Source organism: Camarhynchus parvulus, chromosome 4 (genome assembly GCF_901933205.1).
Source record: "Camarhynchus parvulus chromosome 4, STF_HiC, whole genome shotgun sequence".
In the NCBI taxonomy this organism is placed as follows: Eukaryota; Metazoa; Chordata; class Aves; order Passeriformes; family Thraupidae; genus Camarhynchus; species Camarhynchus parvulus.
The window spans coordinates 65,723,075-65,735,823 of NC_044574.1; the positions used below are offsets into that span (position 1 = coordinate 65,723,075).

Below are 12,749 nucleotides of genomic sequence, written 5' to 3' on the forward strand. Positions count from 1 at the left end.
CACAGCTGTATTTTCTAGTAAAGTTTAGAAAGCCTTAAGACTCAACATTGTGTGAGATTTAACTGGCTAGACTTAAAGACATTTGTACTCATCCTGTTTCCTTAGCAGACACTGTATTTATACCTAACACAGAACCTGCAGTGTGAAAAGGTGTCTGAAAGGAATGAATATTATTTTTAGAACAAATGTGGCTATTTTAAAATTTTGCTGCTGTCAAAGCAAACAAGCAATTCACTTATTTCAGCTGATGTCCTGTTTGCCAGGTTTTCTGTGCAACATCTAAATACACCCATTGCTGAGGCTTTGGGGAGCTAAATGAAGCTGATTTCTGCTCACCTTGGTGCTTAGCAGTTGACAGAAGGATTGCTCTCTTCTGTGGCCTTGTTTTATGGCACAGCTGTTTCAAAATGAATTTTGGGTTCTGTCCCAGCTCCATTTATTTCCTTGTATTCATGGAAGCTCCTCCTTGTGTCAGTGCTGTCTGCTTCTAGCCTAGTTTTAGTGGTTTTCTCTTTCACTGGCTTTATTATTTTTGCTCTTTTAATACTGATACTAAAACTGTTGATGCAGTAGTTCTGCCTGATTTTTAAATTTATTTCTAAATGGCACCTTGGGAGAACTGAGATGGTGACACTCATCAATGAGTTCATAATGTTCATATTGTCTGACCATCCTCTAAAATCAGGAGACAAGAGAACTGAGAGTGGCATTCTGTGGTTGTGGCAGTCGAATAGCAGGGTCTTGCCCTATCACAGAGCCTAGAAACTGTCAGCACTTTGGCTTTTTTCCCTGGAAGACAAAAGCTCCAAAAGCTATTTAGGAAGAGTGCTTGTGGCAGAGTCAGTCCAACATCCCCTGAGGAGTTACTGTCAGGGAAGAGAGCCTGTCAGTGGCTGTGGGATGTGACATGTTTCCTCCCCTAATCCCCTCAGAGAACTGCCCCATGAGATGCACAATGCCCCCAAATGGCATTTAAGGTATTTAGTCCTTTTTTTGGACCTAAAACTTCATTATTAAAGCATTGTTTTCTAAATAGTCCAGCAAGAGTCTCTGAGCTAAATCCAAGCATAAAAGTTCCTCTGGGGTGGGGTGCAGGAGAAACTTATATTCAGGCTGGCAATGGGCTCAGGCTGGCCAGCTCAAGCTGAAATATCTGTGAAAGCAATGAAAGACTTTCACTCAGATTAAAATAATTCTTAGCACTTCATTTTCAAACCAATTCAAACTAGTTTCAACGGGAAAAAAAGCAAGTATATCTCTTAAAAAAATGAGGTTCATTTATTTAAACTGGAAAACAAGCAAGAATATAATGTTTAATACTTTGAAATTTTCAAGTTAGGAAGAATTGTCTGTTTTTCAGTTTGCAAGCTGTTGTACTTCCTCCCTTACCTCTTCATTCATCCACCTTGCTCTAATTAGTTTGGAACTTCTACATCAAACTTAATTTTCAGTTGTTCTTCTGCTTACATCACTTGCCTGTGAAATTCTATTTCATATCTGCTAATGAGATCTCTGACTGTAATCTGTTGTGCAGAAGAGTACTTGGAGCAGTTGTTAAGCAGTTTATCAGCCTTTGAGAAATACTAAGATTTTTCCAGCCTTGGTGATCTTAAACCGTTTTTTAAATTAAACTTTACACCTTATAAATTGTAAGTCTGCTAGCTCAATCTTCAAATACAAAGCTACAATTTCAGGAAGCCTTAATTGCAAGGATAAAGCAAGTAAAACATGCACATATGGCCTGAACACTTAGCCTGCTGGTTAATCTTCTCTATTTACACAGGGTGTTTTTAAAGCGTAATTCAAAATTGCGCATTACAGGAATTTCGCTGTGGGATATTCAGGAGTCACAAGCTGTCAAAAATTGCCTTAGTCAGCAGCCCCTGAAGGATCCAGCTTCTCTGTTTTTTCTGTTTACAGCAATAACTTAGAACAAGGAGGAGTAATTTGGTGGTTTTAAGAAAGGCAGAGCCCTTACAAAAAAATACTTTCTCTGGAGTTGCAGTTCCACTTTCTTTCAATCTCACTTCTGCCACAGAGGCCTTGGGTGGGACACATGGCCATGCCCACTCTTTTTGCAGGCACAGGGAGATAATAAAATGATTTGGGATGGAAGGGACCTTAAATCTCATTGAATGCCAACCTGCTGCCACAGTCAGGGGCACCTTCCATTAGACCAGGTCACTCCAAGCCCCACCCAGACTGGCCCGGGACACTTCCAGGGATGGGGCAGCCACAGCTTCCCTGTGCCAGGGCCCTGCCACCCTCACAGGGAACAATTTCTTCCTTGCACCCTTACAACCTGTCATGTGCCACGATTTTTATGACCATTAAATTCAGAATTTTCCTTAATTGTTCTTATTTTGAAACATTTGGTAAAGGCAACTTCTTGCTCCGGAAATAAATGCATTTCTGGCTAAGAAATGTGCAGTTATGTACGTGTGAGATTGTTGAACATCTTGAAGCTGTGCTAAATATGTATTACACTTTATTGCATGTTTTTTTTTCCTCAGTCTGCGTTTCTGTAGGTCTGTAACAGTGCTCCAGCTTTTTTTTTTTTACCTCTCTGGGTTAACAGCTGCAGGAAACTGCTCCTGATCAGAGGAAGAAAACAGGGATAGGGAAATGTGTATATACACTAGAGGCTTTAAAATTGCCTCTCTGTGCCTGCAACTCCTGTTCTTTCAACAGCCTATTACATTTCTTGCAATGTGAAGTTGCCCCTGTCCTGAAGCTCCAAAGCTTAATGAATTCATAGGGTGCAGTCAGGAGTTTTGGTATCCAAATTTCAAACCCATGTGGATAAGACCAGATGAGAGATGCCATTGTGTATCACTGTTTTGGGACAGAGTTTTCTTCTGCACTCTCAGAACAGGTGTGAGTTTCTGTGTTCGTGCACATGCACCAGCCCAAGTGTGGCTGGACGAGTTGTTGCTTGAACAAGGTTGGGCTCTGGTCTAGTCAATAATTTATTATTTTGTTTTCACTTTTTATGTTCTCAGATCTAGTTCTGTTTTCTCCCAGCTTATTTAGGCTGCTAGATGGGAGTTGATGTTCTCTTTTCTAATACCTGATGTAGTACAGAAGTTCCCTGGGTTTTTTTTCCTTGTTAGATAATCCTTGCAAAAGTACAGATCTGTCCAACTATCAGTCAATTCCCTTGGTTTTTGAAGTTCAAGTTCTGCTAAATCAGCTTTGGGATCAACTGCTGCTTTGTACCTAACTATGAGATAAACTCAAATTTGACACACTCAGAAATTTTGAAAATCTGAGTTTCCTGCCAGTCTCATTCAGTCACCCACTGAACTGATTGAGAGTATGGATTGCTTCTAACTGTTTAATATCTTTTATTAGCCACTTATTTCAGCTTTTGTCTCAAAATAATCTAGGTTCACCAGTTTTTTTCAGACTTAGCAGGACAGCCTGTGGTGAAAAATTGAGTAAGAAGAAAACAAAGCACAGTCAACCTACCCAGCCAGGACAAATATTTGTGGTACAATCTTGTAGAAAGGACTACTTTTTCTCATTTCACAGATGCAGTTTCTTCTGTGTTCTTGGAAAATTAGCTAAATTCATCCATGTTCCAAATCAAGCCTCGTGTGCACTAGAAATGCAAAGTGTAATGCAGGCTAGTTGCATTTTCACTTAATGTAGCTCTGTGTTTATTTTAAAACTCACCAGCTGAGTGAGGCTCAGCACACTCCGTCTGCATTGAAATGCATTTAGAAAGATTGGCCACTTTATTGTGAGAAAGGCCTTGTTTACTTGAGTGAAAAAGTTAATTCTCTGTGATAACACATACAGCTCCTAGTCCTGGGACTCATTCACTGAGTGTTTGACCGGAGAAGTGAAATCCGCTTTGTTGCAAAGCAACACGTTTCACTGAGGCAAAAATTCCATTGCTGTTAAATCGCTTTCCAATTTTCAGGATAATGATGTGTTTAATTTACCACAAAACATGGTAAACTGCTTGCAGGATGAGTCTTGATTAGTCATTTAGATTCATTTTATTTCATTTTAATACTTTTTTCTTTTCATTTTAGTGAAAAGTATCTGTGGGGTTTTTGCTTAAGTTTATTGTTAGTTTTCTAGCACGTGATTTTGATATTTTAATGCTGGCAAAAATTTCTGAGTTCCTGGTTTCTGGAAGGAATGATGGTTTTACTATCTGCTGTGCTAAGCATGGTGCAGACAGGACCTAGAAACCATTAAGGCTTCAAACAATATGTGGATGGTGTGCTGGACACATTCTCCTATTTCTAATTTTTGCTGTGAGCCAAACAGCACCATGCAGCTGAGATAATTTCCAATAGCATCATCTTTTCCTGAGCTTTCTCGAAGCACCTAAATGGCTTTGCAAGTTTCCTTTCATGGCTTTTTCTTGCTGCTCCAGTGCACTAAGTGCTCTGATCGTTCCCCAGTCACCCAGATGTGGTGTGGAGAACTGAATGTGTACCAGAGCAGACACTGCCACGTGTTTTGGGGGATTCCAGGGAGCCCAAAGAGCTCACCTTCCCCATTCCCCAGAACAAGGGACAAGCTCATGGGGCATGGTGCTCCCTTCTTCCAAGGCTGCATGGATAGACCAAGGCAGAAGTGAAAACACTCTTTAGGTGCCTCCCTTGTGTCTTTGAAGCATCAGCACAAGTGAGGGCAATGAGTGGCTTATGATGAGTTCATCCAGCATATTGACCTCTCTTTGCTGCTTATCCAGCATTTGAAAAGCAGAGGTTGTCAGGTTAAATGGTATTTCTCCCCGCCATCACCTTCCTGTATTCTGTTTCCTTTCTTCTGTTTGAATTACTGCACAGAGCCAATATTTTTCATCCCACCTCTCCTAAACAGGGAGAGGAAAAAATTGAGAGTGCTTGTTGCAACTTCTAAAGTAAAAAATTACAAATATCATCATATTTTTTGTGGCGATCAGCCTCAAGCAAGCACGGGTGAATGGAGCAGAAAACCTGCTCATAGCAGTTTGCCAGTCCCAGTTCCATCTTGCTGGGCCAAGAGATGTCCTGTCCCATGCTGCTGCCTGCCTGACCCACATTCCCCATGGCTGTTTTTTGTGCCACTTCCCCAGTGTCCCATGCGGAGAGGGGAGCCACAGCCCAGCGCTGGCCCAGCCCAAGGTGGCCTCTCATAACCTCTCTCTCTGTAACTCATCCTCCACCACAGGCTCCCAAGGTCTGCTCCTTCTCTCCATCCCCAGACACATGTTTACTTGCAGATGTAAGCAAAAAAGCTGAAATTTTTGGAAGAGCATCCGTGGGAAGCAATTTTCCCCCTGAACTCAGTGTTGCTATTTTGACACTACCCCAGGTTAATCTCTATTTCAACAATGACGTGTGTGGACGTTTGTGGGACTGTCTGCTTAGTGTATATGTACAGCTGCCACCTAGGAAATAAACTGTGCAGTTCACAGAAACAGACCTCCGCACACAGAGATGGGAAATTCACAATTAAATGACAATAATATATGAATGGCACCATCTTATAAATTTTAAAGATGCGATACTCACTGAACGGGAACAGACAATTCAATCTCTCCCATTTAGTTCACTTAGTCAGTTTTATGTTCTTTCATTATTCATCATTTGGTTCCTTCACTCCTCCATCCTTCTAGAAAACTCTTTTTCCAACTTGGTTATTCTAAGACTGTGAGATGTAGTATTTTGGGATTTGGAAAAAAAAAACCACTAGAGAAATGCTCTAAATGAGGAGTGTCTGACAAAGAAATACTGACTGCTTCTGCTGAAAAATAGTTCAGGCTATCACGAAAAATCACAGAAATTTTTAATGCAAGTTCACTAAGGGAAAAGTATATGTTTCTTTGTGGCTTTAGCCCTCAGGGCTGTTTTTAAAAGTACTCAGAGGCTTGTGTGGCTGTGTACAGCAATTTTAGATAGGTTGTAACATGGCTGGTTTATTAAGAATGGTTTGGGGTCATCTTGTGTGTTTGGCTAATATTGCAGAACTTACACTAAATTTACTGCAGTTATTTATGCAAAATATTAAAATAGAGGTGATGCTCTACCATAATAAGAATTAAGTGACTTGGGGAAGTTTTGCTATTGAAGCAAAACTAAGAAATCTGGGAACTCAGCCTGGCTGTGGAAACTACTTCTCTCACCACAAATATGACATGTACATTTTATGAAACCTGCTTATTACCAAGGGCCAAATCCTGTGGTCCTTATGCAAGCACAGCTTTCACTGGAAGTTCACTAAGGACGGTAGAATTTGGCCCTGAGCTATTTCTTTTCCATATGAAATTACTTCATTTGTAATTTCCTCTTCTTATATTTCTCAGTAACTGCAGAAATGTGAGCTAGTCATTTAATTTCGACTGAGTAAAAGCTTTGAGGACTCTCTGTGAAATTGCAACTTTGTCTTTTGGTGTAATAGAATAAAGGATTAAATTTGTGGACGTGATATTTTACTTAGAGCAAAAAAAACTGTATCTGGATAACTACACAGACAGGAAACCAATGTAAATACATGAGTTTTTCCATCCAAGTAAGATGAGAAAGGTTTGGGGTTTAGAACCAAGGAGCAATGACTTGGGATGTTACAAACAGCTGAATTAAAATGGGACTTCTGGGATGTCTCTGTGAGCACTGTGCAGCCACAAGCCAACGTTGATGAGGTCTGGGTTCCTTATGTTACCCCAGCTAATTGTGTTGGTGTGGTGCTCAGCCTTGGCTGGTAAATCCCTTCCCTGAGGCTGACACAAATGAGCCCACACTGTGCTGCATGGTGCCTTGCAGACACTCCCAGGGAGGAAGGGGAACTGGAGAATGAGGGACTGGGGCATGAGGCAAAGGTTGGGATCTAAAGGCACTGCCACCTCTGTTCATTTTTGTGACTAAACCCATGGTGTGAATTTTCTGGCCTTGGCTTTGTCTTAGCAAATACATTTGAAACAGCGAGTTTCAGGTTTTAGCTGTGAGTTAGCTTTCTTTTCCAGGCTGAATTGCATTACTGATGCTCTTTGAATGTGACTTACCCTAGATTAATTTCTGAATTATATATAAATTGTTTAATCAGCTGCGAAACTTTACAACTTTCAACCTTTCATTTCATTAGCTGCGAGATGAATGTCAATAAAATGCGTTTGGAAGGCCAGAGCTTGATGACACACGCAGCAAACGCCGCTGAGGACTCTCTTTCCTTTAATGCAGTAATAATAAACACTTCACAGGCAATATTTCAGCAATCAAGAACACTTCTGCAGGCTTTTCTATCTATATGTGTTTGGCTAAATGACAAAATCGTGTGTTAAAAAAAAAAAGGCTAAAAAATGAGTCAGACTTATTGCCTTAATGTAACCTTCCTGGCTGAAAGCGTATTAATTGGCAGAGTGAATTACCTCAGAGCAGAGCAGAGAAAGGCCTCTATTGTGTGATGTGAAATCTATACTCCTTGGCTTGCGTGTTCTTTCCTCGGCGTTGTGATCCTTCCCCTCTGATCAGCAGCCTCCAAGCCCAGCCTTGTGAGATTTATAACACCTTTCAATTGGAAGCTCTGTCATTCAGCCCATTTGGGCATTAAACCACGTTACTGCAAAGCATTTTGTGGTGAAAAATCCTCCTGCCCGTGCTGAGGCTGCTCCCAGCTTCTCCCCGCCTCGCTTCTTCATCCTTCAAGGGTTAACGTGTGGGAAAACGGGTTGCTATTTCTCCTTTTATGTAAGAACTCCGTGTTTGGAGCCCTTGCCAGGAGCAGATGAGACCCGAGAGCAGAGCCTGCCTCCTTGCCATCCCCGAGGTTGAGCTGCAGCAGTAACCTTGGAGAGCAGTGACCCAGTCCTGGGCCGGTCACGCGGGGCGGCCTGCGTTCCGTCAAGTGACAGCTCCGTGTAATATGCCTGCCTTGCAGCAAGGACTCCACCAATCTCCAGCCCAAAGCTTTTCATTATCCTCGCTTCATCCCAGTCCAGCAAATGCTGAATTGGAGAATCTGAGATGGAAGGGCAAAGCAATGCAATCTTGGGTAAAACAGGCATGGTTGTCATCTCTCTTTTGAGTAAAAGCAGCCATAACTTAAGTGTCTTATGCTCTGCTCTCACCTTCTCCTTCCTATGTATTCAAAGAAAGGAATGATCCCTTTTCTCCAGGGGAAGAATTTGGTTAGCAGGAGATGTCTTGCTGATTCTTGGCTGAAAAGAAGTGTAGTGAATGGACTGACAAAACTAACATGAACTTGTAAAAGTCTTCATTGTCTTTTTTTGGATTTGACAAAGGAAAAGCCGAAGAGGACAAACACTGAGAGACTGCACATGAATAAACACGCTATTTCATGCTCCTTGCTGCTCATCAGAGTTAAGTTTAGAATAACAAGGAGGATGAAAGCCCTGGGTTAAATAAGTTCAGCCTGATTTCCCGTAAGCCAGTATCCCATTGGAGCGAGCATTATTTGCTGCTATAGATGGTTGCTTCTATGGAGAGAATGAGTCTCAACAGGGCTGGAGGTTCACTGCAACCTTCTCACCCACTCCCAGAAGGTCTCCCCAGGTCAGGATGTGACCGGCAGTGGAAAAGCCACGCGGAAAGCTGGGTTTTGCCACTGTTTCCACTCTATTTGTTCTGCGGGTGAATAAATTGAGGGCTGGAGTCTTCACGTCTGTCAGCGTGCCACCTTTGAAGGTCTTCTTGCAGAGGAATAGGAAAGTCAACCACATCTTCAAATTGGTCCTAATTGTTACAGGAAGGCTTTCTGAGCAGTTCCAAGACCATCTTTTTCCACTGAGCTTGTATTACAAAATATTTCTGGAATTAGATGGAGCAAGAAAAATAATAACTTTTTTTTTTGTGTGTCTTTCACAACTTGTACTTTATGTCAAGATGACTTTGAAACAAACCTGACCCTGTCCTCTGTGTTGAGCTGGCTTCCTTGCTCTGTGAACTGTGACACGCTCAAGCGTTCGGCTCCAAATCGGGGCTGGCAGAGCTCCGATTAGCATGCTGGTGTTTGTAACCTCTAGCACTTTGTGCCCCCCTTTCCCACAGGATCTCCTGCCCTCACTGGCACTGGAACCATTGCTGTCACAGTGGATGATGTCAATGACAACGTCCCCACGTTTGCCTTTAACATGTATTTTGCCACTGTTCCGGAGGATGCTCCCACGGGGACAGATATTTTGCTCGTCAACTCCTCGGATGCTGATGCTTCTACAAATGCTGTTATTAGGTAGGTCGATTACTGTTGCTCCATGTAACACTGCCTCATATCCTGCCTGAAGAGTTCTTTTTCCCCAGTGTCCATCACCAGCGCGCCCTAAAGCTGTAAGACAAAAAATAGAACAGCTTTGTGTGTGTAACTAAATTACTTGGGCAAATCTGTCTTTTTGTTGCTTGTAGGCTTTTAGAGTTATATTGAGGACAAATAGAGTTGTGGAGTTATTTTTTTACTGAGTGAAAAGCAATCTAGTTTAATTTGCAGCTGCACCCACTACCTGCCTTGCTGCTGCATTCACACGTTTTCATGTAGTGAGCAATTTTCACTGAAAGCAAATGTGCTCCTTGAGTAAAACTGTGGTCAATTAATGTCTTCAGTTTAGCATGAAAATTACCCAAGGTAAATCATAAAGCTTATGTCATTCAGAAAACCAGTAAAAAGTTGGAATTTGGCAGTTCTGCACAGGGCTCAGTTGATGAAACTTAACTGGGGAACTGGGCTGCACACTGGCCATTCCCAGTTCCACAGACAAGAGTAATGAAGATGCTGAGTGGCAGTGACAAGCTCAAGATTATCCACTGAGGACAGATACATTGCCAATGGAATGCAAAGCAAATTTATATCAGTTCTTAATCTTACCACGTTTTACTATTGTGGCTGCAAACATCACTGTTTCCAAGCTCACAAAGAAGGATATAAAAGTAGCTTCCTTATTTACCTTTGTTAGTTCACCTCAGTTCCTTCAAAGAGCATAAGAGTACCACTGTGTCACTTTTCTTAAAAGGAAGTAATATAAAACAGAACTATGTTGTGGCAAAACACTGTCTACAAAATACTGAAATATTTTCTTTCCAACTAGCTACAAGCCAGAAATAGAAGCTTGACATCTAGACATCTTTAGATATTTGAAAATCATCCAAAATCACCATTTATTAAATTTTGAAACAATCAAGCTTTTAATTCTGTTCACTCATAGTCTAAGAAACTATTTCTGGCAAGCTCCTTTATAAAAAAAAGAATTCCATGCAGAGCATGAATGACTGTAATGATTGTGTCCCATAATCAGAAATTATCAGAGTGCTCTTGGATTTCTTTAGTGTGGTTAAATTGCTTTAATATCTCTGCTATTAGTCTTTGTCATTCACTCAATACCGCATCATAGAGTTACTTGATAAAAATATTTTTTCCCTTCATAAGTAGCTATTAAAACATTGTTTTCAGGTTTTGTTTGACACTCTTCAGGCTCAGGAACAGACTTTGTTTTTCTTGGACAGAATTTGTCCAGATTCAGCATTTAAAGTAGATCTTAAAGTATGGCTGGTATTACAAAACTGGTGAAAGCCAGAAAGAGCAGAACGTGTATGGTCGTCTTGTCAGAGGTGCTGAGCACTCAGAACTCCTTTTCTGTCTTGTTAGAATCGGTTCAAAATTAAACCTTTGGTTTCCAATAGGGATATTTAAAATCCTTGCATAACATTTTAATGCAAAGTCAGAAAATGTGCTGTGTTTTGAAAGAAGTGTTTAAGTTTCTGCAAAGCTGCCACCTGCCCATACGTGCCAGCTCTTGTTCTCCTGTTTCTGGTGATAACCTGTGAAGTCATTAAAGGAGGGTGATGGGTTGTAAATGGCAATGCACACTTGAGCAGTCCTGTTAAAGACAGTAGACATAAGAGTCAACAGGCCACATGTTAAGTGTTTGGATCAAATTTCTTTTATGCCACTTGCCACCATTAGAGTTTCAAGGGGTTTTTGGTTTTGCTTAGTTTTTTTGGGGTTGAGTTTGGATTTTTTTGCAGTTGTGTTGAGACACATGTACACTGTCCAGTTGGTTTGCATGCAGGAACAATTCAGAATATCTTATGGCAAATCTAGTATGTCTTTATTATTTCCTTTAAAAAAAATTTTAAAAAATCATGATATCTTTCCCGTGCTAACATGTGGAAACACAGAAAAGAAAGTTTCTGTCTCTGCAGTACCCCACTCAGGGTTAAATCACTGCAAATCACAGATGAAATGTGCCTGGTGCTGCTGTTTAGGGAGATCCAAGTGGTGCTTTAGGCTTTGTGCACATTCTTTCTATTCTAGGTGCGCGTTGCTGTGGCTGGAGAATAATTGCATATGGCCATCACATTATATCATAATTAAGCAATTAAAGCATGCTCGTGGCGTTGTGCAGAGATTAATGACTGAGCAGGAGAAGTTGCCACAGCTTATTACATAGGCTGGCTCTCAACCCTCTCAGTGCAGCTTCTGGGCTGTGTTATTACTGCTGTCATAACCTGTTCTGGTCTTAAAGAGGTGAAGATAGGAATATTAATCTCTTTCATTAAAGCCACTTTATTCTGAGTCTTTCATAGAATCATACCTCAGAAAAGCTGCTGCTGTGCTGTAGCAGAGGAGCAGTGCTAACCACAGCTGTGTTGGATTATGATATTGAATATCAATTGTTCATTTGAGCCAGTTTTTGTTTCCATTGTTTTCTCAAAAATCCATTAGCTGAATTATTAAAAAAGATAATATTAATCAAGTACCTTTAAAAATACATCTTTGAGATTCCTGCTGTATGAACACAAGCTGGATAAGCATTCCAAGAGAGGGGACAAACTGTGGCAGGAAGTCAGAGGTAGCCCCTACAACATGCCTGCAGTGAGCACACAATCACTTCTTATCAGATCACTTGGGGATGTGTGCACACACAAACATACCCAGCAGTCTGAGGGTTAAACTCAATTTGTCTCTGTTAACAAAGCTCTGTGGTTACTAATTTGCTATGAATTGCTATAAATTCACATTGAAATCTTGAACAGCAAAACTAAGTATCAGGAAACAATATGGATATTAAATGTTCATTTTATTTTGTAAAGCTGTCATCATTTTATTTCAAAAGGTACTTTTGTATTTTCTAGCTATATTCTGCAGGTTCAGTTAAGAGGTACATCAGCCTTTTGGAGTCACAGTTAATGCATTAGCCCAGGGAAATCAGCACTAGAGGATGCCTCCAGTAGGCAGTTTTGAGAGTATGTCCAGTGGTATCTTTCAAATATTCAAAGGCTCAGTCAGCTCATGTACTGGAAATCTGTGTTAAACAGCTATGCTTGGAAATCCCCAGAAATGTGATTATGACAGGCCTTGAAATTTGAAAAAGTCAAACAGTGAAGGCAGATGGAGAGTCAGATGAAAATGTACAGTCTTTGTTGATACCCACCAGCACGGTGGTCTGAAGAGCATAGAAAATGGTTATTATCTTAATGCAGCAGGCTGCCTTTTGAAATACTAATCCAATTTTTCTCCCTTGGTTTTCCTCTCCCAACAGCTACAGGCTTAGGGGCGGCAATTCCCAATTCACCATCAACCCTTCTACGGGCCAGATCATCACCAGCGCTCTCCTGGACCGGGAGGCGAGGGAGAACTACACCCTGGTGGTGGTGGCCAGCGATGGGGGCTTCCCCAGGGCTCTGTCCAGCTCCACCAGCGTGCTGGTGGCCGTGGCTGATGTGAACGACAACCCGCCCAAGTTCCAGCACCACCCCTATGTCACCCACGTGCCATCGCCCACCTCTTCAGGTAACCCT

At 41.4% G+C, this 12,749-nt stretch overlaps 1 protein-coding gene across 1 annotated transcript in view; it reads left to right on the forward strand.

Moving 5' to 3' along the window:
* Positions 1–12,749, forward strand: part of FAT4 (FAT atypical cadherin 4) — a 123,470-nt gene that overhangs the window by 78,219 nt on the left and 32,502 nt on the right. Inside the window, exons 8-9 of the mRNA XM_030948360.1 lie at positions 9,009–9,189; positions 12,491–12,741. Coding sequence (XP_030804220.1) covers positions 9,009–9,189; positions 12,491–12,741 — 432 coding nt within the window. The remainder of the gene's footprint in view (positions 1–9,008; positions 9,190–12,490; positions 12,742–12,749) is intronic.